Source organism: Carlito syrichta, unplaced genomic scaffold (assembly GCF_000164805.1).
Source record: "Carlito syrichta isolate Samal-C Ts95f unplaced genomic scaffold, Tarsius_syrichta-2.0.1 Scaffold304259, whole genome shotgun sequence".
NCBI classification, from domain to species: Eukaryota; Metazoa; Chordata; class Mammalia; order Primates; family Tarsiidae; genus Carlito; species Carlito syrichta.
The window spans coordinates 393502-421137 of record NW_007248355.1 but is presented as its reverse complement, the minus strand read 5'-3'; the positions used below and the strand labels follow the sequence as shown (position 1 = coordinate 421137).

Here is a 27636-nt window from a genome sequence, read left to right as displayed (position 1 = left end):
AAAAATTTCATATTGCTGTTTTCTTAAAATATTTTTTTAATAATTTTAATAGTTATAATATTTTATTTAACATTTAACCCCATGAGAAATTCTTTCTAAATGAGAGAAATTTTCAAAACAAATTTTGTAAATCATTTATTTAAGAATTACAGTGTATACACCAAATATCAGAAAGCTGATTTAGATTTAATATTGCACCACTTCTCTTAAAATGAACTCTTGCAATTGAATGTTCTTGGTATTTCATTAGCATATGTGTTATATTTGCATACATTATGAACCACAGAATACAATAAGTTTTCTTTCAAACCGTGTATTTTTTTTAAATCAAGAACGAAAATAAAGTCTTTTATATTTAAAAAAAGAAAAGCCTAAAATGCCATGAAATGCCTAGAATTCCATGAACAGCAGAAAGATAAGAAAGGTTACTTCAGAAAAAAGAACAGTTTTTAAAAATGAATTAGCTTCACCTATTTTCTTTTTCATTTCAGTATCTAGCAACCTTTGCGTCAATTCCCATAACTTTAAAACCAAATTTCAAACGCTAAATAGAAGCCTGTTTTTTTAAAATATCTTCAATGGAGGAAATAAGTACTTTCTCACTCCCTTTCATTTAATGACACCTGTAAACTTCCTTTTTTTATTTTTTTAATCAATATTTTTTATTTTGATATTGTGGGGTACAGTTAAGGGTTAGGCATACAAATATGTTTCAGGCACCCTTGTTGATAAGGGGTGTCTCCCTGTCCCCAGACAGATATTGACTACCATTAATCCCACCTCCCTTCCCCTCCATAGTTTCCCACCACTGTCAGTCCTTTTCTTATAGTATTACATGGATGTTCAAGGTCCGCTATATGAGTGAAAACATGTGATTCTCAGATCTTTGTTTCTGTGAGAAGTCACTCAATATTATTGACTCTAGTTCCATCCAGATTGCTGCGAAGTTCATGATTTTGTTCTTTTTTATGGCTGCATAGTATTCCATCGTGTATATGTACCACATTTTTTTAATCCAGTCTTCTTTTGATGGACAGTATGGTTGATTCCAGGTTCTTGCTATTGTGAACAATGCTGCGATAAACATACTGTACCTGTAAACTTCTAAGCAGTGAGAAATGTCCCTTCTGTCCTAGCTCTTTTAGTACTTCTCACTGTTTTCTTGAAGTCCCTGCTTCCCATCTGTTCTGTCTCAGCACACAGCTCTGACACCAGGATGTGGTGAGAATATCAGACCTTAGAGGCGAATGTGGCACGTGCTGAACCCTGACCTTGTGAGAGGGAAGAGGATGGCATTCCAGCCTGAGAGAGAACTTAGATAGCTGTGAGACTAGCTGGGGCACAGCAAGGCCAGGCAGAACACCCCAGTGGTGGCTGAGAGAGCAGTACTTAGGGTCACTCTGCCAGACCCCAGCTCTTCCTGCATACGTGGGCACCTCCCCACTCTCTAAGACTCCACTTCCAGAACTAAAAGATGCGCCTAACAACACAATCTCAGTTAAATGTTTCTGAGAAATAGCAGCTACCTGGAAGAAACTCCAGGGACATGCCTGGCGTGTGATCATGGTTCAGGTGATATGTAGAGTTATCATATTTTATGTAGAGTCAGCAGTCTTCTGCTTGGTTTTATTTCCTACCTACCCAGTACAATAATGTTAATGCAGTTGGTGCTTAAGAAACAGCAATTTGGCCACTTTGGTATTAGACTGTTGGCATGAGTGTATCTCCAATTCTCTCAAACTATTGAGCTTTTACATTGGAGAGGGAATATAACTTCCAAGTCATGGTTTAGCAATCATTAGAGAGTCTGTAAAATGGCATTCCTCTTACCTACCTTTGACTAGGAACATTGACTTTTAGTCTAGAAGTGTCACGACAGCAAGGCTTGGCTGCCATGACAAGAGATGGTCTGTGTGTGAACCACAGATGAACCGGCAGTGCTAATTCTGGGTTGGCAATGGCTGGCTGAATAGAAGTCCTCAGATTGCCTAAACTTTTCTCATATCAGAAACATAAAAGTTTTGCCTCACATACTTGGACATTCAGAGGAAACATGATGACAGAATGCCAATAAGCAAAATGTAGACTCATTTGCCCCCAACCACTTGCCCATCCAAGGAGTGCCCTTCCCTGGGGACCAGCATACAGACGTGACACAGCCTCAGTCTGGTGTGCAGCACTATGTATCCCTCATCGTGTTGCTTGAAGGTTGTGTTACTAAAGTTTGCTTTTCCAGTTTTGCATCTGCCAGTGAGAGAGTTGTTTTCACCCCCTCCTGCCCTTGTTGCATTGATGGCAATGTGGGCAGCTCAGAGACTATGCTGTCCCGAGCCTCCATTCTCATCACGAGGTCCTGCAGAGTATGACAGACCAGGCTTTTCAAAGTAGGTATGTGTGTATCTTTGTGTGTATGTGTATACCTGTAGATGTCAGTGCACATGTGAGCCACTGAGGCAGGGTTCATGGGGGCAGGGCTATAAAAACGAATAAAATCATGTCCTCTGCAGCAACATGGATGGAGCTGGAGGCCATTATCCTAAGTGAACAGGCTCAGAAACAGAAACCCAAACACCATATGTTATCACATTAAGTGGGAGCTCACCGGCAGGTATATATGGACACACAGAGGGTCTGACAGGCACTGGGGACTTCAAAAGTGAGGAAGGAGGAAGTGGATGATGGCTGAGGGGTTGCCTGTTGGATACAGTGTTCCCCGTTTGAATGATGGGTACACTAGATGCCCAAATCCCACCAGCGCACAGTATATCCGTGTAACAAACCTGTGAATGTACCCCTTGAATTCATAAAAATAAAAACATTTAATTTAAAAAAATAAACAAGGCAGTGCAAATCATGTTAAGAAAAGTACCATTCAACTGCCTTCTCATATGTGAGCCTTGGAAAAGATGTTTATATTCACATATAACATGAGTCAAGGTTTTAAGATCACAGTCATTTTAAGTTAAGGAGCATGAATAAAAAAGATAACACAACAAACAACAAAGTAAATTTGCTTGAAAGCAAATTCAAATGTGGCTACTCATTGAGTGACCTTCAGCACAGTAACTGTCTCCTGGGAAATGGAAATCTGTCATGGAGACTGCTCGAGCCATTGTGTGACTCATTGTGTCTTGCTTAGCGTAAGCCTTGGCAGATAGTAGGCATTCAAATAACAGAAATTGTTGTTATTATTATGTATCCTACCCCACCACACACAGGATGTTTGCATTTTAAAATTGGATTGTTGGACAGTCAATTCCTTAATTCATCAGAGTGAACCTTTAGTGATATAATTTTAAATACTATGGTATGGTGTGGAATTAAAGAGCTATATAGACATGTGAGTAATGTATTTGTTTGGTTTTTTTTTTTTTTTTTTTTGAGTTGGAGTCTCACTCTGTCACCCAGACTGGAGTACAGTGGCCGCTCCCGGCCACTGCAGCCTCGACCTGCTGGGCTCCGGCGATCCTTCCGCCTCAGCCTTCCAAGTAGCCGGAATTACAGACATGCGCTACCACGCCCAGCCAATTTTTTGATTTATTGTAGAGATGAGGTCTCGCTGCCCAGGTGGGTATCGAACCTGCGGGCTCAGGCAATCCACTCACCTCAGCCTCCCAAAGGCACGGGATTACAGGCTGAGCCACCGAGCCCGGCTTGTGAGTAATGTATTTTAGGTAAAAAGTCAATGAAATTCAAGGTGATTTCAGGGGTGGGATACACAACTCTAACCTGTGTGCTTGTGTGTGTGTATGTGTGGACACAACTCCCTATAGTCATACTATAGTCATACTATGACCACACTAATGTGAAAACTAATGTAGCAAATTCTCTGCCTTTGCCCATTGTGTCCCCTTACTAGAATGTTCCTTTCTTGGTCTGTTGGGATTACCTGCTATCTTCATACCTTCTCCTCCACAGCGCCCCCCCACATCCCCCCCCCCGAGTCCTGCGACAGGCAGAGAGCACCTCACAATTCTGGTGTGTTTGCCTGTTGTTTGATGTTTGTGTGTATAATTAGTTCGTTCTATTCCAAATTCCAAAAGGTCACCTTCATATAGTTGTTCACCCAAATCACAGTTCTGGGCTGGAAATAGGTAATATTTGTTCACTGTCATCTTATGGACAAAAGTCTATGACTACAAAAAAATAATCATTTCAAAAAAGTCCTTAGAAGAACAAGCAGGTAAACATCTGAATACAAGATAGTTACGGCAGGCATAATTTTGAAGGTAACATTCTTAGTTTCCCTTGCAAGTCAGTTTCACAATTTCCTTGCCAATCCATCATCTTTTTTCTATGACATCATGAAGAAAAAGAAAAGGTTTCAAGCAAACAGGAGAGCCTGAACTCCTCAGCATCAGAGCAGTGCTGATTTTGAGGGGGCCAAGGGCAGAGATTTGCCAGTCCCAGGGGATGCTGGGAGCGTTGGATCTTAGTGAGCAGGCTCTGAAGTGAAGCCGGCCTGCGAGGGCCTCCAAGTTTAATAAGTATTCCAGGGAGTCAGGCTTTCTTGGAAAAAACAAATTAGTGTGAGAAACCAGTACTGTGCAATTTCAGTTTTAAAAATAGCCAATATTGTTAAGGCGGCCACATGCACCAGAGAAAAAGTCCTTGTCAGTGTGTGCCTGCGTTTTCGCATGGAAACAGGAGCCTTGCTGACTTTCTTGCCTGGCAGATACCGCAGAGGGCATGAGGTTGGTATCACTGAGGATTACTTTTGGTCCTTCCCAGGGTACACATGGTGGCTAGGAGGTTGTGCCCCCTTTTATCAAGTTGGTCTTTCTGTGGGGAACAAGTGAGCAGTGACTCTGCTCTGTGACTTGGGACCTGCCTCCCTGTCAGTTCAGCTCTTAATTTGGCTAATTACTCTGTGAGGCTGGCAGGGATGTCCCTGTCCCCTGCAACCATGGCTCTGCTGACTGCAGAGACCCTACCTGGCGCTCTGAGTGGGTGCGTCAGCATTTGAGGTGGAAATGAATGGAAAATCAATCAGGGTGACTGCAGTGGTGGCTGCACAAGCCCAGCCCAGTTTGTTGATAATTTTCCACATTTCCCACAGACCCAGGCAGTATTAAGATGGTAAGTGAATCTGTAACAAATGAGCTGCTTCTGCCTCACTGTGCACTTTTTCTGTGTCCTCTTTCCTATTTAGAACAAGCAAATCTAATCTGCTGAGGAAGCCGCATGTAAAATGAATGATGATGTCAAGTTTCGCACAAATATTCTTTATGTGCCCTGATTTTGGATTCAGTTCCTAATTAGATGGAGTGATGCCTATTCATATGTAGATATAGCACACTGCTGTTTTAGTAACTTACGCTCCAGAGTCAGAGGCTGAAAATGTTTTAAGGGTCTGTTTATGTCCTTGCTGCCTCTCTTTGTTACTTGCTGTAACTCTCTGTATCACAACTACAGTGTTTTAAGTCTCTAGGTTTACAATTCTGCAAAGATAGAGTTAAACACTGTTTGCACTCTGACTGGAATTGCTCAAAGCCGCCCGCTTCAGCTCTCAGAGACAGTCACAGTAACTTTCTGAACAGATTGGGTTAAATATTTTTACAGACCCACTCTGCAATGATAAGGCGGCAATAAGTTGTGCAGTGCAACACTCCAAAGGGTTCCCCATCTCATTAGCCTCTCTGTGTGTGATGCTTTCGCAGTGGAGAAGATTCCCTGGGCTATAAAGATGAAGAGTCTACTTCTTCTGGTGCTGATCTCAATCTGCTGGGCTGATCACCACTCAGAAAACTATCCTCTGGGTCATGACAGCGTTATCCACATCCAAGGTAAGGAGAGGCAGGCTCTCGGATGAAAGTCAAATTCATTGTAAGTTCCTTGGAGTTGCCAGGCTGAACTGATGTTTCTTAATTTTATTTCTGCAGCACTGACTTTTTCTTTCTCTTTCTGCTAATTGGTGAACATGCTTCCTGGCTTTTGAATTTTATTGCATGACAGGAGAATTAAGAACTTGGGACAAAGTTAAATGTGTTGAGAACAACCAACTGCAATGAGTTGATGTAAACCGGTCAGTGCTTTTTAGTGCAGTTGCTACCTTCAAGAAAAATGGAGGGCATAGAGTTAATTTCTATTCAAGGCAGAGGGAAGACATGGGAAGCAAAACTTCAGAGGTAAGGTCACCAGAGTAACTGTTTATTCATTGGGAGGAACAATGTAACTACAATGAACATTCATGGAACTATGGTCCAGGGAAAAGCAGCTTACCCCATGGTAACCTCCCTCAGTAAATCTCTGGTTCCTATGGACCAGCACATCGCCCTGCCTGTTTCTGTTCAACTCAGCTGAATCCTCAGCCCCAGAGCTGTGAAGGCTGCAGCACAATGCAGCTATTTCCTAGGTCCCAGCTCCGGATAAGGGCAGCCTGCGTTAGGAAAGACTTATGCAATAAGGAAAGATAGCGCTCACGGCTGCAGTTCCTCTCCTTTTCCTTACATGCTGAATAACTAAAGTAAGAATCATAGAATTTAACAGTTTAAACACATGATGATGTTCATTTTAGATAAACTCATTTGGGAGGGGACCAGAGTCATTATAAGTTTGCTAAAAGACATAAAATACCAAGTTACATCTTCAAGGTCAAAAATGTGGTCTCAGAAAATTGCATTCACTGTTGAAAAGTATGACTTGTGAAGGTCAAATGATAGTGTGAATCTGTCTGGAAGTGTTTTCCTGTGCGTATTATGACTGCCAAAATAGAATTCTGAATCTGTCTGTGTCTAGCTGTTTTAGACACATCTCTTTTGGTTTTATTTGCTTCCAACAGCTTTATTTATTTTTTTCACTGTTACACTGTGGAAAGAAATTACAGAATCATAAATTTCACTCTGCGAGTTGCTGACTCGGCTGTTTCTTTAATGTACATAGTAGAGCCAGAACAATTTCCCAAGGACTGTAAGGCATTTACACACAGAGGTTTCTGATGAGGAATAGCATTCTTTTAACTTCTAGTCACAGAATTCAATTTAGCTCAAATGGTAATGATTGGTCATTATTAATAACAACACTTTTAAGTCCAATGTAAAATAAACTTCAGCTGTGGTTTCAAGTTATTAGTAGACAGATACCCAAGTTACAGTCTAAACTACGTACCAAGCATTTAGTCTAAATTTCACTCAGAGTATGAAAATAGTATTTTTTAAATGTTAGTACATTTTAATTAATCCTGTAAGTCAGACTCAAGTTATCTCTGCAAGGAAAATGTCTCTTCTTCCAGCCTTCCCATTGCTGTCTCCTCTGCTGAAATTTAGTACAAAGGAATTCCTGGCCCAAGGCATCAGAATTTTCCAGATTATTTGCATATACTGTCCAATTTTTTTTAAAGCTTGATAGTCCACTTCATTTTACTTGTAAATTCATATTCTTAGAAAGTACAGACTTGCCTTCAACAGTTGCTAAAGAGCTTTCAAGTAATAGATCTACAAAGTCTATATTTGGCTTTGGAAATTAACGCTGAAATGTGATTTAGGTCATAGGATTAAAATGTTATGTACGTAAACCAGAATTTATTTTTAAAATTGTTCCAAATATCTGTTCTCATTACTTTTTTCTCAACAATGTGTTTTTAGTGATTGCGCTAATATTGAATTTTCAGATTTCATAGTCTTTCAGAGAAACTGCTTCTGAGTGATCTAGCAGGATTCCAGTTGTCTTTGACAATGCAAAATAAACCATATAGCACAGTAGAGAGTCAACAAAGCAGATTATGTACTTACTTCATTAATTCCTGAAAACTGTATATTTTCTCATATTCAAAACTTTTATTTATCAAACGTGACTCAGAAGGAATTCAGGGACGCTGAAACCCTCACAAAAATTCTTAGGAATTTTCAGTCAGATGATTGCATCTGCAATCTCAATCTCAAATTCTTGAATTGCACTGATAAACACCATGAGCCTCTGTCAGTGATAGAAAATAGTTCAAAACTCAACTTCCTGTAAAAACACCTTTCTTTTTTCTCCCATTTTAAAAATTGCATTTCTATTTTTTTTAATTCTTAAGTTCCCTGGGCCTAAATAATATTAACACACACCATCTTCAAATTCTTCTTGGCTGCCTTGATACAGATATCCAACATTTAAATAATAGTCATGAGTTCTAATTATTTTTCTGAAGGCTTCCTCTCAGTTCTGTTGGAGGAGATTTTATGGAGATATGGATACAAAAGCATTTAATCTGGATTTTTTTTTAAAAGAAAAGACAGATGGTCAAGAAAGAAAATGGCAAGTGGAGCCCCCTATGCAAAGTCCTAGTGAGGGACTTTTTTTTGGTTATGAAAAAGAAAACTCTCCCAGGTTCTCAAGGAGAAAGACATAACTTTAGATACAGTTTCACATTAACTAATTCATTTTCTTTAATTTTTCATTGAATTAATTTTGTTGCACAAGAAAGCAAACTCTACTTGTCCACAAAGTCTACCAAAAATGTGCAATCAATATATTAGTTTGTATGTAACAGACTGTCCTCGGGGTAGGGGACAGTAATTCTCTCAGATACTTCTTCAGGAAGAGGGTTTGCTGTTCCTATCATCTCTGTAATACTTGCAACTAAAGATTATATTCCTCACATCATGATGTACCTAGTCACACTACTTTTAAATCCTTTGAAACTTGAAATCATTAGGAAGAATTTTGTATGGAGTACCAAATCACACAAAAGAACCGTTTGAGACATGAAGAGAGGCACCCCAAAAAACAGAAGGTATTTATTTTTAAAATGTGTATTTATTCTTACATATTTAAACTTCAGTCACCTCCAAAGTACTCTCTGGTTATTGCAATGAATGGAGCTATCAAGACGCTTTTTCCACTGTTCAGAACAATTTTGAACTCGTCAATTTGGATGCCTTTTAGTGCTTCTGTCATTTTTGTTTCACTCTTCCACATTAGCAAAACATTTCCCTTTGAGGATTTTTTCATCTGGGGAAACAAAAAAAAAGTCACTCAGGGTAAGACTGGTTGAATAGGGCATGGAGGGCATGGAGGGCATGCCATTTTGGGTCAAAAACTGCTGAACAATTAGTGTGATATGTGCAGGTGTCCTCGTAAGTCATCCATTGTGAAATGGGCAAACACGTTAAAAGAATCTCAAAAAAAAAAAAATTCACTGAAGCCAAACACAACCTCTTACAACAACACTAGCTGGCACACTGATGCCTATGATTTCCTAAAACACTTACCTAGTGGAGAAAGCATGTACTACAAGAGGCCCACCCTCAAAAGATAATTCTGATTGGGAGGGGGTGTCCTCCCTTGTTTTTGTATCAGGTCCAAAACTCTTTGCAAAGACTTTCAATTACGAGTAGAATTTCAGAGATAATGAATATACTTTTTAAAATGCAGCTTTTAAGAAGACATTACATATATAACAGAGAAATGTTATGACCGTTTTCCCATTAACCAATGTAAAAAGCAAAACAGTTACAGTTAAACTATATACATAACTGCTTGACCTTATCAAGGTCATAGAGTCAGTGCTTCCTGCATCTAGTGTTCCAAATCTAGTGTTCAAAAGGTTTTTTGATGATAAGTTTGAGTCATTCCCCTAAACACCACTTACTAGCTCAGACCTTGGAAAATTTATTTAATCTTTCCAAGTCTCAGTTATTACATCTGTAAAACTGGGCCTAATCTGTCAGATGTATAGAGCTTTGTAAAATTTAAATGAGATAATACTTAGAAAAGAGCTTAGTACAGTACCGGCTCCCAGTAGTTATCCTGGTGGTTGTTACTGGTATGTCTATTTCTTTCTCTCTTTTAAATAGAAAATGGACCACAAATACTGGTGGGAAAAGTTCATGCTTTTCAAAACATGTTTATTAACAGAACCATAATTTCACCTCAATTCTAATGAAGTAAACACATTGCAAGTTGTCTGCTTTGCCCTCTTTAATTTCAGTTTAAAATTTCCCCAACAGTATTTAGCATTATTTGATCATTTTTGCTTTTCTTATAAAAATTGAAGCTTTTTTGGTAATACCCTCTCTTAATTTACTTATTATGTGAACACAGATAAAACTGCTTTATATTTGTAATAAAGAATGACAGGAGGAACTCTCAGAAATTAAAACTATCCCCTTCTACTTACTAAGTAAAAGTTGTCACCTTTCTCAAACGATAAAATAATTCAATTTTTCTAAAGAAGGAATTACTCAAAGTTCATCTCTGCAAGTAGCAAAAGTAATGTCTATCCGAAACCCGTGGAAGTGGATGCTCTGTATTGTTGGCTCCTCCTTCCTTTGAGCATCCTGATCATCACCTCACCTTCTTCCCACCTGGGCTCCATTCTCTCACAGCTTAGTGAGTGTCACTTTTTGCTAACATGCCCCCCTCCCTCATGAGACTGCCCCCCTTGTATCTCTAACTACATAGCAGAGTCCAGCACATAGTAGGTGCTTAACAGCTAGTTGAATGAATGCAATAAAATACTTCCAAATTGCCACTATCATAATTAGCATTTCTTAAGCACTGTGACATCCAAAGCACTTAGTGGTACATGATATGTCGTGTGAACTCAGTAAACATGAACTAGATGTCTGCCCTCACTCTGTCATGTTGACTTAAACTGAGCCACAGTGTGTGAAATTTAAGAATATGGAAGGACTTCTATAGACAGTCTACACCTATCTCCCAGTGTACAAATGAGGAAATCAAGACCCAGAGTCTTGGTGTGCTTGTTCCAGGTCTTCTGGATGATGAGGGGCAATTTATCTTGGCAAATCTCCTCCCCTTCTTCAACTCTGGGCTCATTCCTCACCTTTTTAATGAACTCATCCTGACTACTACACTCTGACTCCCTCAGCACCCTCATCTTTTCCTTTTCTCTGTGGAACTGGCTGTAGATTCTATTATTTGTATGTAATTGTTTGTCATCTGTCTTTGCCACAAGAACATACAACAGCTCTATAAGGTCAGGGCCCCTTGTCTGATGTGTCCCAGTCATCTACTCCCAATAATTCACAGGCGATCAGTGTGTTTGTTATATAAACCCAGAACCAAAATCCAGTTATATTTCTTAATCAAGTTCTAATCCAGTTTTTCTAAATCTCAGGGAAATCTTCTTAATTTGGGGAATGAAAAGCAGCAGAGGAACTAGAGGTTTATGAATGTGGGTGGCAAAGTCTGTCTTGTCGTGTGCGAGGCCCCTGCCCTGCACACAGCGTCTTCTACTCTGTAAGGGTCCACAAGAGGCCAGATGCAGCAAGACTCCCAACACATGGGTGCAGCTCGAAGAGTATTGGATTTACATCCAGTGTTCTGCAATGCTATCCTGTTCCTTATGTAATAACTGCAGAGTTGGGATCTGGTGGTACAGACTGGATCAGAAGCAGTGGGGTGACTTAATAATGTATGACCACAAACCATCTGCAGAGCCAAAGTTTAATGGGAGAACTAGGCAAGGGTTACTCTAGCTTAATGTCCTCTCTCTCAGCAAAAACTCATTTGAACTCTGAATCTGTTATAAAAATTTAGATAATTCACTTTTGTTTGGGACAGAGAGTAAGTTATTTGCAACCATAAATGCAAAATCTAAAAATACCAGCAATAATATCCATGATTATTTTCCAAATCACATTTAGATAAATATATACAGTGTTAATAATTCTATCTAGAAATTTGTAGGTATAAAATATCAGAAAAATCTCACCATAGAATTATGAAAGTTAGCACATCATCAATATTAGATGACTAATTCTAAGATTTCCTGTTTATAGAGCATGAAGCAAAAAATTATATTGAGAAGCTACTACATTAAACACAGGCTTGCCATTTGATCAAACTACAAATATTGTCATATTAATATAATAAATGGGCCCAAGAGAAAAGAACAAAAATGTATATATAGGAAAATGCATACATGTGTAAAAATACTCATATACCACACACATATGTATATATACCTGAAGACCACTCTTTTATCCAACAAATATATCGAACATCTACATATAGGCATTGGGGACACAATGATCAACAAAACACATGAACCCTGGCTTCATTGAGCTTATTAGTTTAGTAAGAGAGACAGTCATTACTATGAATGTAAAGTTGTTGTCTACAGTAACAGAAATATGTTTTCATACCAACTTTGCTTCTGCCAACATGGATAAGTGCTAGCCCATGACTGGTATCTTTTTGAGAAAATCTACTTTTCAAGTATTTGTCAAATATTGGTCTCCTTTGTGCAAAACACTGGGTTATCCTCAATGAGCTTACTGACAATAATATCAGGCTGTAGGCAAGAAAGAATGAATAAAATAAGTGTTCGATAAAGGTGGAAATGTAGACAAAAGAGTAACTAGTTACCAAAAGAAAGAGAGAGAGAGAGAGAGAGAGAGAGAGAGAAAGGGAGGAAGGGAGGGAGGGAGGGAGGAAGGAAGGAAGGAAGGAAGGAAGGAAGGAAGGAAGGAAGGAAGGAAGGAAGGAAAGAAGGAAGGAAGGAAGGAAATAGAACTTTGAACCATACTCATGAAAGTTTTTTATCACTTAGCGGAGTTAAATACATAAAAGACATTAAGAATACTTGAGAATACTTCTAAACTTGATGTTGAATAATCTAGAATGCTGAACTCTATGTTAATCTGTAAAGTATCTGTTAAAACAATACAGTTTAATGATATTTCCAAGTATAAAAGTTAATATTTAATAATCTTTTCAGGTAGCAGCAAATTCACACTGACCAGCCATTGCTTTCTCTGTTTCATCCTTGGTGCTGAAATGAGCAAACTGTATGGGAAGCCAGTAATTATTTAGAAACTCTCCCAAATACCAAAAAAAACCCCATTAAATAGTGAAGGCTTTCCCTTTGGTGGCAGCTCTGCAAGAATTCATGTTGACTCTGCTGAAATACTGACCTGTAGCTGTACGACTTCATGTTAATGTCATTAGGCATACTGGGTCGCCAATTTTACTAAATATTAATAAATAAAAGATTCAATTTTTTTTTTTTTGAGTTGGAGTCTCACTCTGTCACCCAGACTGGAGTGCAGTGTCCGTTCCCGGCCACCGCAGCCTCGACCTGCTGGGCTCCAGCGATCCTTCTGCCTCAGCCTTCCAAATAGCTGGAACTACAGGTGCACACTACCACGCCCGGCTGGTGGCTCAGCCTGTAATCCCAAGCCTTGGGAGGCTGAGGTAAGTAGGATTGCCTGAGCCCGCGTGTTCAAGACCCACCTGGGCAACTTGGCGAGACCTCATCTCTACAATAAATCAAAAAGACTCAACTTTTTAAATTGATTCATCTCCTTATTTAAATGCGAAGTGGAAAATCACCACTTTAAGAGAGTCTTTCAGAATACAAAAATCTACCAAAGCTGGGTGCAGTGACTCAAACCTGTAATCCCAGAACTTTGAGAGACCGAGGTGAGAGGATTGCCTAAGCTCAGGGGTTCAAGACCAGCCTGGTCAACTTGATGAGACTTCATCTCCACAATAAATAAAAAAATAAGCTGAGCATGGTAGCGCATGCCTGTAGTTCCAGCCACTTGGAAGGCTGAGGCAGAAGGATCGCCTTAACCCAGCAGGTCGAGGCTGAGGTGGCCGTGAGCATGCCACAGCACTCCAGCCTGGGCAATAGGGTGAGACTCTGACTCAATAAATAAAAATAAAAACTACCAAAATGCTAAGAAATTAAAATATTAAATCAAGAGTTTATCAAACTAATAGTATCTAGGGAAAACATGAAATCTTTATTATGGAAGTATTCTTATTTCAAAATGAAGACACCAAAAATATAAGAAACCTAATAGTTCCATAAGATTACTTCAAAAATATTCTGCGTATTTTGTGTTACTGCAATGTAGTGGCATAAACATGTCTTCCCTCAAGAATGGGCATCAAACAATCAGTAGAGATGGTGCTGTGTAACCCTTAGTTTAATTAAACATGTTGGTAACTTGACTTCATTGTTAGTGGCTTATCACCACATGTCTGAGCTATGCATGGTATGTTTTCACATGCTCAAGAGTTGTGCTGTGGAGTGTTGAACAAAATAATTTACATAAAAATAATCCCTACCTTTTCCAAACACTGTCTACTCAAAAGGGAACAGATATTATGGATGAAAAATTCAGACAGGCCATCATTTGTCACGTAAAAAACTGACAAGGTACGTTAGAACAAGCAGCATTTCACTGTCGTCTAGTGTGTAGATTAGGTGGAGGGGCTGGGAAGCAGCAAAGTACTATCTTGTTTCTAAAGAGTGATTAAAGTTTAAAATAAAGCCACTGTTGAAAACATACCCTTGCAGTGAGAGATTTCCACTTCTAGATAGACTGAGTGGAGACAAGTAGATTTGAGCTCTACCCTTTTACCACATCAAGGTACATTTCCAATCATTGAGGCGTGTGTGGATAATTACAGCCTAATGATGAAGAAGGATTCGTGTTAATGTTTTAATTTCTCCACATTCTTTGAAACAGATTATTACAGTTAAAACCCTGGAAAATATGCTTATATTAAGAATACCATTCAACATATTAATAAAACATTCCAATTGTATTTTTCTGTGTTCTTTAATTTGTCTATAATTATGATAACTTGCTTTTTTCTAAATCTAAAAGAATAAGAATTAAATGCTAGTTCTTGATCCATAAATCTTTGATAACATGAATAAATTTAAATTCTGAAAATTATTAACCAGAGCAGAGAACCCAAGTTGCCAAACTTACTAAGATTGTTTCTACTTAGAGAACAACTTACATGAGAATTAACACTTGCAAAATTAGTAATGAGTTAATATCAGCACTTAAAATCTCTTACTATGTGTGTTCCTCATAACAAAATGTCATTATCTGGGTCATGCCCTTGAATTCTTATCACAAAGCGTGTGAATATATTAAATCTCACTGAAGAGGGAAGTTAAGTAGTTTGATGCAGATCACATGATTGTGAAGCAGTAAGGCTGAGGTTAAACTCAGGCAGGCTGGTTCTTGTGCTCTAAACCCATAAACAAACCATACGCGGTTCATCAAAGCCTTTGTAGCACCACTTGGTGACAAATAGGGAAAAATTATCCCTGTTTTATTCTGTTTAATGTATGTAACAGTGTTCAGAAGAAATCAAATTGCTATGGAAAAAAAAATTGCTCTTGGGATTCAGAGAAACTTTTCCCATAGGCCATCATGGTGATTGGCTGCAAATATACTCATTCCATACTCACTCCAAGTAGATCCCTAGTGAAATAGAGAAGACCCCCCCAGGGAAATGGAGGAGGGGGCAGACAGAAATTGCATGATATAAATATAGAGGCCGGGTTCGGTGGCTCAACCTGTAACCCCAGCATTTTGGGAGGCCAAGGCAAGTAGATTGCCTGAACCTATGGGTTTAAGACCAGCTCAGACAACTTGGCAAGACTTTGACTCTACAATAAATCAAAAATTAGCCAGGTATGTGAGCACACACCTGTAGTTCCGGCTACTTGGAAGGCTTAGGCAGATGGATCGCCAGAGCCCAGCAGGTTGACGCTGGGGTGACTGTGAGCATGCCACTGCACTCTAGCCTGACAGACAGAGTGAGACTCCAACTCAAAATAAATAAATAAATATTCAAATACATAAAGATAGATATGGAAATTGATATAGATATGGACATAGATATATAGACATGGATACAGATATAAGCATAGACATAGACATGAATATAGACAGACATGGATATGGACATGGACATAGACATGCATATAGACATAGACATGGACATGGACATGGATATAGACATAGACATGGACATGTATGTAGACATGGACATAGACATAGACAAAGACATGAATATATACATAGATGTGGACATAGACATTGACATAGATATAGATACAGACATGGATATAGTCATAGACATAGGCATAGACATGGACATGGACATAGACATAGATATAAGCATAGACATAAACATAGGTACAAACAGGGATATACACATAGACACAGACATAGACATAAACGTAGACGTAAACATGGATAAAGACAGGCATAGACATGGACATTGGCATAGGCACAGACATAGACATGGACATAAATGTAGACATAGACAAGCTGTTATCCATACCTGGCACACTTTGGACATTCAGTGAATGTATGCTAGTGACAGTCAACATTAGCTGGGAACTCACTGTAGCAGACACAAGGCTCAAGTCTCAGTGTGTGTCGCCTCATTTAACCCTCACAAGAACATTGGGACAAAAATGACAACTCCATTTTACTGTTGAGGAAACTGAGGCACAGAAAGGTTAAGTGACACAATGTAAGAGGCATAGACTGTGTCCCTAGCCAATACCTTATAAATGCTTATCAGCAGATCAGAGCTAAACTCCCTTCTACCCTTCACTTCTTCCTAGTGGAAAAGGGTGAGGAAAAGGGAATTAGGAAGAGACAGAATATTTATCAGGATATTAACAGAGTTTCAAGGGTACATCTTGAACAGTGATTTTTTAAGTGTGTTCAGTTGACTCCCAGAGCTTCCTGGGATCTCTTAATGCCCATTCAAGCATAAAATCCCACCCTTATCAGATTTATATGGAAAAAGTTAATCTTAGACATCCTTTGGGTGTGAGAAGGGAATTTCACTGTCCTTGAGAAAAGCTTTTCTTTTTAATATTGTCATAGGAAAATCTCCAAGCTCCAAAATAGTGATAGAATTTATCCTTATGTTTTACTAAGACTCCTGGGTATAGCAATAACATAGTACTCATCCAAGATCAGCATCACCCAATTGGGTAGTTTCCCATTCCAAAATCAATTTAGCTGTAAGGAAAGGGACAGTGATGGATCTGGTCAATACCTGAGAGATGCTCTGTAGCACATCACCTCAGATAATACAGATCGCAACGGGAAGGATATATTCTGTATTAGTCCATTGCTGTAAAGGAATACCTGAAGCTGGTAATTTAAAAAGACAAGAGTTTTATTTTGGCTCATAGTTCTTCATGGTACCAGCATCTACTCAGCTTCTGATGAGGCCTCAGGAAGCGACAATCATGGCAGAAAGTAAAGGGGAGCCAGCGGGTCACATGGCGAGAAAGGAAGCAAGCGAGATGGGAAGAAGTGTCAACCTCTTTTAAACCACCAGCTCTCAGGCGAACTAATACAGTGAGAATTCACTCATTACCAAAAGAACAGCACCAAGTCACTCGTGCATTAGGATTTGGTGGAGATAAACATTCAAACTATATCATATGCCACTTGAGAAATTGTCAAAACACAATTCTAGGCAATTTAGTTTAGTTCTAGATGGGTGGGAAAGATCAAGACACAAAAAAATACACAGCAATTAGAGAGAAAGTAGCCCCTGGCAGGGCTGGGAGCCAGTCCAGAAGGGAAGAATAGGATCTTGTAAACCATAAGACTGAAAGGCAGGGTCACAAATGATGAAAAACCAATCACTTCATATAAAAGAACGATATTCACTTATATGATTTCCAAAATTATTTCCTTTAGAGTGCAAAGCTAGACCACAGTATCTTTGACAACATTATCTGTAAACAAAAAAGGAAAATTAGATTAAAACTTTCATGTTTTAAACACGTTTAAAGATAACATTTTTTATAGCAATACAGAGGACGACAGTACTGAGAAAAAGTAATCCTTCAATTGCAATAATAGACTACAGTGATGGCTACCAGCTTTTTGTGTGTATTTCCAGAGATTCTAGACAAAGTTTATTCTTGCTTATTTGTTGATCAATTTCCTTAAACTCTAAAATGTATCTGTATACCATTTTTACTTTGTTTGTGCATAGATGACATATCCATATGGTTCAACAAGTTTTCAATATGGAAGTGAACACAGCAAAACTCTCCTAAGCATTCCTCTACCCAGACTTCCACTATGACTTACACAGTCTGCCAAAGTTATTAGTTTCTTATGAATCCTTTCAGGTATAGTTTATACAAAATAATACAAACGTTTGAATTCTCACACATAGTAGGAAGCACGAGAACTCTCGCATATCTTTAGATCAAAATCTGAACTCCAGATGGAAGAAAAAATGGGTCAGGGAAAAATGCAAAAAGATTTCAAACTCAAATCAAGTAGGTGAGGGCATGGGACAGGAATGAGATCATTTTTTTACTGGCCTCTTCAGATCTGCCCTTCAACAGGCTCAAAATCCTTTGCATGGTGGCTCACATCTATAGTCCTGGGTATGGTGGCTCACATCTATGTAGTCCCAGCACTTTGGGAAGCCAAGGCGGGAGCGTGATTTGATGCCAGGAGTTCAAGACCAGTCTGGCCGACATAGCAAAACTCTATCTCTACAAAAAAAAATTTTTTAATCAGTCAGTTATGGTGTCTCATGCCTGTAGTCCCAGCTACTCAGGAAGCTGAGGCAGGAGGATCCCTTGAGTCCAGGAGTGCAAGGCTGCAGTAAGCCATGATCATACCACTGCACTCTAACCTGGGCAATAGAGTGAGACCCTCTCTAAAACAAAATTTTAAAAAATGAGTAGCTGGAGAAGCAAGATTAGACTTTGACTCTAACAAATTTAAGTAATACGCCCTCTGAGAGCGCAGTAAAGGTTGACTGGAGGGGATGAGGGGAGAGGGCCAGCAGGGATGGGGGACCTGGAAAAATTTCTGATGTCCTCAACTAGACACATCAAAATCATGACCTAAGGGTGGTTGCTTCTAACTCCTGGTGAGCAGTTTCAGGAAAGATTAGATTCATTCTGATCCAAAGGAAACAAAGTAATTATAAGCAATTCAAGGTTAATGAGTAGGGTATTTATTCTTTAACTTTCCTAAACTCTGTATTCTGTTCAGATGTAATGTGTAAGATCCAATGAGAAACAAATGTCTAAATCATGTATTCTACTTAAATATTGCGCTTTTAATGTATATAACTATTTTGATTAAAAATTTTCACTGTAGAGCTCTAGAAGGGTATAAAGCCAGCCCACTGTTTATGTCTACCACCATCACTACGCACAGGCACTAGGCATCACTAGGACACTTCCATCCATGTTTAGACACTGACTGTATGTCAGCCATGATGCTGATGCTGGAGAAACAACATAAATAGGACAGAGGGATAGCTTTCAATAGACCATAGTCAGCACGAAGATAAGGATACAAATACACCCTGTTCCTTCTTTGCTGTATGCTTTGGCTACCAGAGGAGAAATCACAGCTTCCATTGTGTCAGTCATTCTTACACATCCATATCTACTAAAGTGTTAGTTAACATGCGTCACAAAAGCAGGAAGTGTTTTTAAACCTTGTACATTGTTTTTTCAAATGACTTATTGTGGAGCTGACAATTGAGTCCATGTCTGTTGGTTTAGGATGTTAGGGAGAAATGATTTTTCTGCTTTGGGTGGTGAAAAGGTTTTCGAAAGAGCTGGTAGTGATGGCCGCACAACAACATTAAGGTAATTGATGACAATGAATTGGTTAAAATAGCAAATTGTTTAATATATACTGTACCACATAAAAAATTAAATGATGGGGGTAGAGCTTTTCCTAGGAGACATATTTTTAAATGTCCATATCTAGTACTTTATGTAGACATCTTACATTCCCCCGTTGAGTTTTCTTCATTATAATTATTGATCTAGAAGATCCAAAGGTCTTAAACCTCCTCCAACTATATACATCAATGGAGAAAGTAACTAACAACCAAGACTGATGATCTTACACGATCCACAGTTCACTTTGAAAAGACAGACTTTGGTCCATAGCAACTTCTTCTTTTTTCTGTTACCTAGGTTCTTTGGGTATGAACTGACCTCAAAAAAATACACTTTTAATAGAACTAAGAACAATTGGTAGTGGTCCAATACCATATTTCTAAGTTTCTTTTCTGCAATTGTTTTAGTCCTCTTGTTTGAAAGACTTTATCTGAATTTCATAGCAAGTACAGAGACCTGTTGTTTGGTCACACTACTGTGTTCACTGCTTGGTAAAACCAGACAACATCCTCCAGATCACAGCAGAACCTGTAAAGTAATAACAAGGCCCAGCGGTCCCCATTAGCATCTCTCCAGGCCCTGCTGTTTTCCCTGGAATCAACTCTGAGCTTTGAAGGGCATCCAATCTTTCAAGTCATTGTCACTGACCCTCATGGATACAAATGGGAAGTTTTTGTACTTGTAAATTGCTCTTTAAAAAAAATGTAGTCCTGGCCAGGCACAGTAGCTCATACCTGTAATCCCAGCACTTTGGGAGGTCGAGGCAGGAGGATTGCTTGAACCCAAGAGTTCCAGACCAGTCTGGGCAATATAGGGAGAACTTGTCTCCAAAAACAAAAAGAAAGAAAGAAAGAAAAGAAAAGATAAAGAAATCAAAAAATTAGCCACGTGTGGTAGCACACACTTGTAGTCCCAGCTACTCAGGATGCTGAGGTGGAAGGATCACCTAAGTCCAGGTGGTTGAGGCTGCAGTGAGCCATGATAGTGCCATGCACTCCAGCCTGGGCAACAGAGAAACACCTTGACTCAAAAAAAAAGAAAAGAAAACATCCCATCCCGCACTGGACATCTTCAACATCAGTTAGCCAAATGTTTTCAATATGCAGCTTGTGTGTAGACGCTGGACTGAGGTCTTCCAAAGTGTGCTCAGGGGTTCATGAGCATCTTTCACATGGGCAGGAAAAGGGGAATGAACACTGGTGTGCTGCCCAGTTTTATTTGTTCTTTCATGTTCTTTAAAAAGAAAAACAAGCAATACTAATCTTAATGATCAAGTCTTATTTTTATCACTTGCATTTTAATTGCTGTGCAGGAGCCCTGATGATCAAACAATTTTAAGCATTCATTTCAGACTCTCTCCAGGCAAGAGTGTGCAGGGTTTGTAGTCGGTGCTCATGGGTCCCTTTCTGTGGTCTTTGTCCCTTTCCTTTCCTCTGTGATATGGAGCCCAATAAGGATTGCAAGCGCAAGGGTCTCATGACGTGGACTTGTCAGAGCCCAACAGCTGAGACATGTGCTCAGGGATCCCAACTTGCTGGCCAGGGCTCACCCCTCCATATCTCACCTGTCCTGCAGCAGGCCACTCCCTACTGTAGCGCTTGGTGCTGTGTCATCCCCAGTGTAGATTTAAACACAAGCAAACAGACAAAATATGATTTCGAGGCCATGGTTGGGGGTTAGATCAGTGAATGTGAGTGGCCCTTGGTCTCCAGATGTGCTTCACGGCTTTCCAAGGGTTCTTTGAATTTCAGCTAGAGACTTCTGTCATCTATTACCTCGATATCTCCAACCCCAAATAAGAAATAAGAATGGTTAGAATTTTATACATTGCAGCAGGCTTGTTAGAAGAATTATTTTATGTAAAGTCAGTAGATTTTCTTTTCTTTTTTTTTTTTTTGAGTTGGAGTTTCACTCTGTCGCCCAGACTGCAGTGCAGTGGCCGCTTCCGACCACCGCAGCCTCGACCTGCTGGGCTCCAGCGATCCTTCCACCTCAGCCTTCCAAGTAGCTGGAACTACAAGCGTGCGCTACCATGCCTGGTTGATTTTTGATTTATTGTAGAGATGAGGTCTCGCCAAGTTGCCCAGGCGGGTCTCAAACCCGCGGGCTCAGGCAATCCTCTCGCCTCAGCCTTCTAAAGGCACGGGATTATAGGCTGAGCCACCGAGCCCGGCAGTCAGTGGATTTTCAATGACTGCTCAGTTTTCAATGTTATGCCACATGAGTTGTCCTCTACTCACGGTGCTGGAATAGAAGTCAAACAAAAACAAAAATCAGAAGCCTGCACTTCTTTTCCAAAATATGACAAGATAGTTTACAGTAAACCACAGAAAAGTTAAGGCTTTAATGCCTTAACTTATAAAACATTTGGATCCTGTTTTCATTCTGGAACAGTTTATGATTTACTGAACTGCACCAATTTGCAAGTCTCCTGTATGACACAGGTGGCATTTTGCATATTTACTTCTTACTCAACATGGTTCAAAATATTCTAAGTAAGTGAAACTATGGAAGATTAGTATATGGCGAGATTATGGTCAATATTGGGCAGTATCATATTTGAGAAATGCTGCATAAAATCTATACAGTAGGAACAGTTGACAGTGCACACTTACTAGTGGCCAGTGACTATTCTATGTGCTTTACGTGTATTCAGTTAATTTTAATACCGTAGGTATTACTATCCCTAATTCTACTGGACTTAGAGGTTGCATAACTTGCCCCAGGCTATAGAGCTAGTGAATTGAGGAGGTGAGGTTAGACCTAGGTCTATATTACATTAAAGCCCTCGTCCTTGACTACTGTCATATCTTCTCTCCCAGTACATGTTGGCATTAATTTTGACTTTAAACTAAACAACTTGAAAGAATCATGAATCTGAGACCTCATGCAGCAATGTCATATGTAAACACATGTCCCAGCATGGGAAGGCCATCTTCCAGGTGCCCTGTCACCCCAAGATACTGAGTAAGAAATATTCCCTGTGGCTCTTGGACACAAATGAGCACAATTATTCAACAGTACCTTTTCCTCCTCCCAGAAAGATGACACTAGAGATGCTTAGGTAGAACCAGGATGCAGTCATCAGGGAAAAAGTATGTGTAGGGTAGACTTGGATAGATTTATCTTTTCTCTGTTGAGATTCTATGGTACTAAATAAGAAGATAAAGACTGTACAGGAAATGTGTGATGAGCTAGATTTGTGATTTCACAAATATGGCAGGAAGCTGTTATCTTTTTGTTTCATTATCTGTTCAAAGGTGAGAGCATCAATGTCTTGGTTCAGCTTTTCAATTTTTGAGGCTTGGGCTCACTTATAAATGAAAGGATATACTCATTTTAAAATATTAGTTGATTGCTAAAAATATAAATACTGTGTCTATTTTTTGACACTTTCTATTTTAAAATCTGAATCCTATGTATGCCATTAAATAACTGTATCTCTAAGTAAGTAGCTACTCTTCCCGGTAATTTGTACACCTCAAATGATTCATGTTCAAGGACAATTCAATACCTACCTGCCCAGGGTGGGAGATCTGTAGACCCGCATGACAGTCAGCCCTGGCAGCTTTTGAAAGCTGTGTAAGAACACATAGGTATGTGTCCCCAAAAGTTTTTATATCACTTTCTCATTTCCAAAGTATTGCGCATCCTCATGAGACGTTGTCAAGGTGAAGAGCAGAATGTACTAACCTGGGGGAAACCCCAGAGAAAGCCAAGATCTGAAAATAACAGCTGGTCTCTAGAAGGCAACAGCCCTGCTGACTTGGCAGACTCAGGATATTGTGGTGTTCTTTGGAAGGCGATGCAGTCCTTGGCAGGGATGGGAGGAGATGAAAGGAAGGACAGGTAGAAGGGATAAGACAATCATAACACCAGACACAGCAGAAAGAAGTGAGTGGGAGGATATTTAAGGAAATAAAGAAGCAAATAGTATTCAGTTAATTAGAAAACAAGTCAATCTTTGGATACATTTTTAATATTCAAATTTGAGGAATATATTTCAAAATCTTCTGAAGTTTGTCAAAAAGCATTCACTGAAAATGCCTTTCTGAAATCTGGTTTGAGTGCAAATCTGAAATCTATACATGTTGTTTTGCATGCCTCAGGAGAGACTAGCACAGGCATATTTGAATAGAAGGCGAATGAAAAGGAGTTTTTGAGTTCTTGGGCCAGGACAGAACAAAGAGAGTGGATCATGTTGCTCCATATTTTGCCTGTAAGAGCTATGCAAAGATATGTAGTAGATAGCTGTGCTGGGCTTACCAGACCTTGAAAGGTTTTGGGTTACGCTTATGAATAGTCAGGGCACTCTGTCACTTCTCCTAGTCTTGTTTCTACATTTTGGCTATTTTAATGTAGAAGAAAATTGGAAACAGAAAAATAGATTCTATTGTTAAATCATTGACCTTCAAGTGACATTGGAGTCTTGGATCCAATATTTCTTATTAATTATAATGTACATTCTTCCCTCTGGAATTTAAGACTTGACTACCTTATAGATGCCTTCTAATTCCTAGAGCTGCCTACCTACTTGATTCAAAAAAGATTGTGTAAGGAGCAAATCACCCACAACTATTCTTCAACAGGCATCCAGTCTACGTAGCATATTCCATTTTACAACAAAGTTGAAAGCATATTAATGGCTATTATTTCTTTTTCAATTATAGCAGAAAATGGCCCCCGTCTACTCGTGGAAGCTGAACATGCCAAAGTATTCTCACACAGAGGTGGCAATGTCACACTGCCATGTAAATTTTACCGAGACCCTACAGCATTTGGCTCAGGAATCCACAAAATTCGAATTAAGTGGACCAAGCTAACTTCCGATTACCTCAAAGAAGTGGATGTCTTCGTTTCCATGGGCTACCACAAGAAGAGCTACGGAAGCTACCAGGGCAGAGTGTTCCTGAAGGGGGGTGGCGAGAACGACGCTTCCCTGATCATCACAGACCTCACCCTGGATGATTACGGGAGGTACAAGTGTGAGGTGATCGAAGGACTGGAAGACGACACTGCCGTGGTGGCACTAGATTTGCAAGGTAGGCATCTGTGGGCCACACTCAACTTGGAAATGATCATTAATCTTGGCTTTTTGTTTCCATGAGGAACCGTGCCTAGTGGTTACCATAGAAATGAAGTGAGAAACCCAAAGTCCATGCCTAGTGTGTTTTTATATTCCTTTGTACTTTGCAATGCTATTCAAAATTTAAATCCCATGATGCGGATATTGAGAAATTCAGATTGTATGCTTTTTCATTGTATGCTTCTAAAATTATCTCAGTTTCAAAATAATGGCAAGTTTTATAAAGGACATCTGCTAACTAAAATATGTCATTATATTCTGTAGAATGACTGCAAGAACTTAATTTGACAAAATGCAACCTCTAGATTTATTTAAAAATTCTTGTAAAGAAGCAGGTTTTTTTAATGGTCCAAAGTCTCCTTGGCATTGAATACCAAATGGCCAAGGAATTTGGGGGGTAATTGTTTTTTAAATATGTAAAGCAGTAGGTTCAAAAACCAACATATGTACAAAGCTAGACAACAAAAAGTGTCCTTGCCATCCCACCTCCCCCAATTCAATGTCTACCCTCCAGGGAATCTCCTCTCCTTAGTTCCTGACTTGTCACAGAACATCTTGTGTTTTGTAAATTTCAGTCTTACTCTACACTGAAGGGTGAATTTTGGCAGCATTGATAGAATTTTTCTTATTGCATGAAACTATAAGCATGTGGCTGCTGGAAGCTTCCTTTACCTCCTAAAACAGATTTTGAAAAGATATCTGTTTGTCCGCCAGCACATCACTGAGTATTTGACCTTCAGAGTCTCACGGAACCACACCTCATGTATGGAGATATTTTTTCATTGCACATCTAACAATTTGTACAGTGTTGTGAAGTGCATTTTGTGACCTTTCCTTGTCTATTGTAAAAAGTTCTTCACATAAAGCTACCTCGTGCTTTATGTTCTTATTGAGTCACATTAATATCCATGAAAATAGGCATTATTCAGGGTGGAAGAAGTAGTTGCCTTAGAGAAGATGGTCCAATATCAAATATTAAGAATTGATTTTCTTTATCAAAGGAGCATTAGAGGACGGACAGAGCCTTGAACTGGTGGTATCAGGAGGCTTATGTTATCCCAGTTCTGCCAGTATCAGTTTTGTGACAGGAGAAAGTCACTTATCTTTGCAGTACTCTGGCTTCTCTGTTTATGAGATAAGAATTTTAACTACATTATGTGTTAATTTTTCTTCTGAAACCCTATGTTTAAATGACACAATAATTCCTACAATTTAAGTAAATCACACGCACACTTACTCCCTATATTTATTTTACAAAATGAAATTTTAAATAATAAACCAGTAAAACTTGCCAGAAATAGGAGGAAGTCATAAAAATAAATACAATGAAAGTAAGATATTTCTAAATTCTACCTGGATATCACTGCTTGGTAGTGGCATTGAGCATGAAGCTTGCCTCCTCATTGTTTGAAAGGAGATTTAGCAAGTGTTGGCTCAAACCAAGACTTCATGGTCCAGATCAAGTGTCGTCAAGGCACGATTAAAGGTGCTGACAGGAGACTATAAAAAAAAAAAAACTTTCTTTCCTAGGCCTAGCACCATCTCAGATCTCTGAATTCTCCATGCTTTGGGGCACTTACCTACATAGAACACATTTGTGTATAAGCCAAGTAAATGTGGTCCAAGAAACCAATTTAGCTGACAAATGTGTTTACGTGCTGTTTTAGTGCCATGAAATACAAATAATTCCATGTCTTTCCTCTTTTCATTCAACAATCTTACAGTCTATTGAATATTCTAAGATTTTGTTTAATAATTTTTTTTTTATTTTGATTCAGGGGTTACCTGTGTAGGTTTGTTGCATGAGTTATGGTAAGGTCTGGACTTTGATTGAGCCCATCACCCAAATAGGTAGTTTTTCAACTCTTGTCCTTGCCTCCAACCCTATCCCCTTTATGAATCCCCAGTGTCTGTTGTTCACACCCTTATGCTCATGTGTACCCAGGGTTCAGCTCCCACTTAGAAGTGAAGACATGTGGTATTTGTTTTTCAGTTTCTGTAGTAACTTGCTTAGAAAATGGCCTCCACCTTCACCCATATTGCTGCAAAGGACATGATTTTGTTCTTTTTTATGGCTGCATAGTATTCCATGGCATATATGCACCGCATTTTCTTTGTCCAGTACACCATCGATGGGTACCTAAGCTGGTTCCATGTATTTGGTATCCTAAAAAATTTCATGAAATAAGGCAGAAGTCAGTAAAATAAGTAGGTGCAAACTAATTACTGTAATCATATGCACTGTTAGAGTGTGCCTGTTTTCAATAAATTCTCTTTATAGATGGAGCTTAAGAGTTTAGGACAATCACCTTTTTTAAGGTGATCACACGACTGGCTCTAGAAAGAGTTAGAGCTGGAAATTGAGTCTAAGGGCATTGGGAGAAGCTTTTGTTCTTATCCACTATGATCTGGGGGTCCCTAAAAGAGAGAAATTTCTGTTGGAGGAAGAAGAGAGGCTTTACAAAGGCAGCAGCATACAGAAACTTCAGGCTTCAGAAGATTCCTGAAAGCCTAACACTATTGGAGAGATACCCAAGGACTGTCCTGTGCTTGTGGTAGCTGTAAATTACCCCCCATGATGGTCTCATAGCACCTTATATAGACGTCCACTACATCCCTAATTCCGTTTTGTTTTGTAAATATTTACAAACTTGCCCATGTCCACCTGCTAACCATGATCTACTTGAAGACACTCAAGTGCCAAGAACAAAGTTAGTGCTCGGTACATAGTTCACAAGTGAGTAAATGTCTGACATGAAGAGGATAAACTTTCAAATAAAAAAAAAAATGTGCATGCAGTAGGGAGTTATGGGAAGAACTCTTAAGGAAAAGAGACTTGGTGTGGATCATGACCGGTGACCCTCTCAAAGGGTAGAGAGCATGGAAAAGCAGGAGCGGGGCAGCATGTGTGAGAGAGAGAAATTCCTCAAAACAAAAGTTTGAGTAGTAGATGCTACTACACACAGAAACCAGTCTGCCTGCGTGAGGCTCAGCATGGCGACTGGTAGGTTAAAATGTTCAATTTTTTACTGAGTTAGTTTCACATATTTGGAAAAGTAGAGTGACTACTATAATGAATCCTCAGATATCATCATCCAGCTTCAAAAAGTACCATGATTTAGCTAATCTTATTTTACCT

The 27636-nt window shown here is 39.2% G+C and overlaps 1 protein-coding gene across 1 annotated transcript in view; it reads left to right on the top strand.

Moving 5' to 3' along the window:
• HAPLN1 (hyaluronan and proteoglycan link protein 1) overlaps window positions 1-27636 on the top strand; it is a 78657-nt gene that overhangs the window by 41640 nt on the left and 9381 nt on the right. The window contains exons 2-3 of the mRNA XM_008059575.1: window positions 5661-5786; window positions 24082-24453. Coding sequence (XP_008057766.1) covers window positions 5687-5786; window positions 24082-24453 — 472 coding nt within the window. The 5' untranslated portion in view covers window positions 5661-5686. The remainder of the gene's footprint in view (window positions 1-5660; window positions 5787-24081; window positions 24454-27636) is intronic.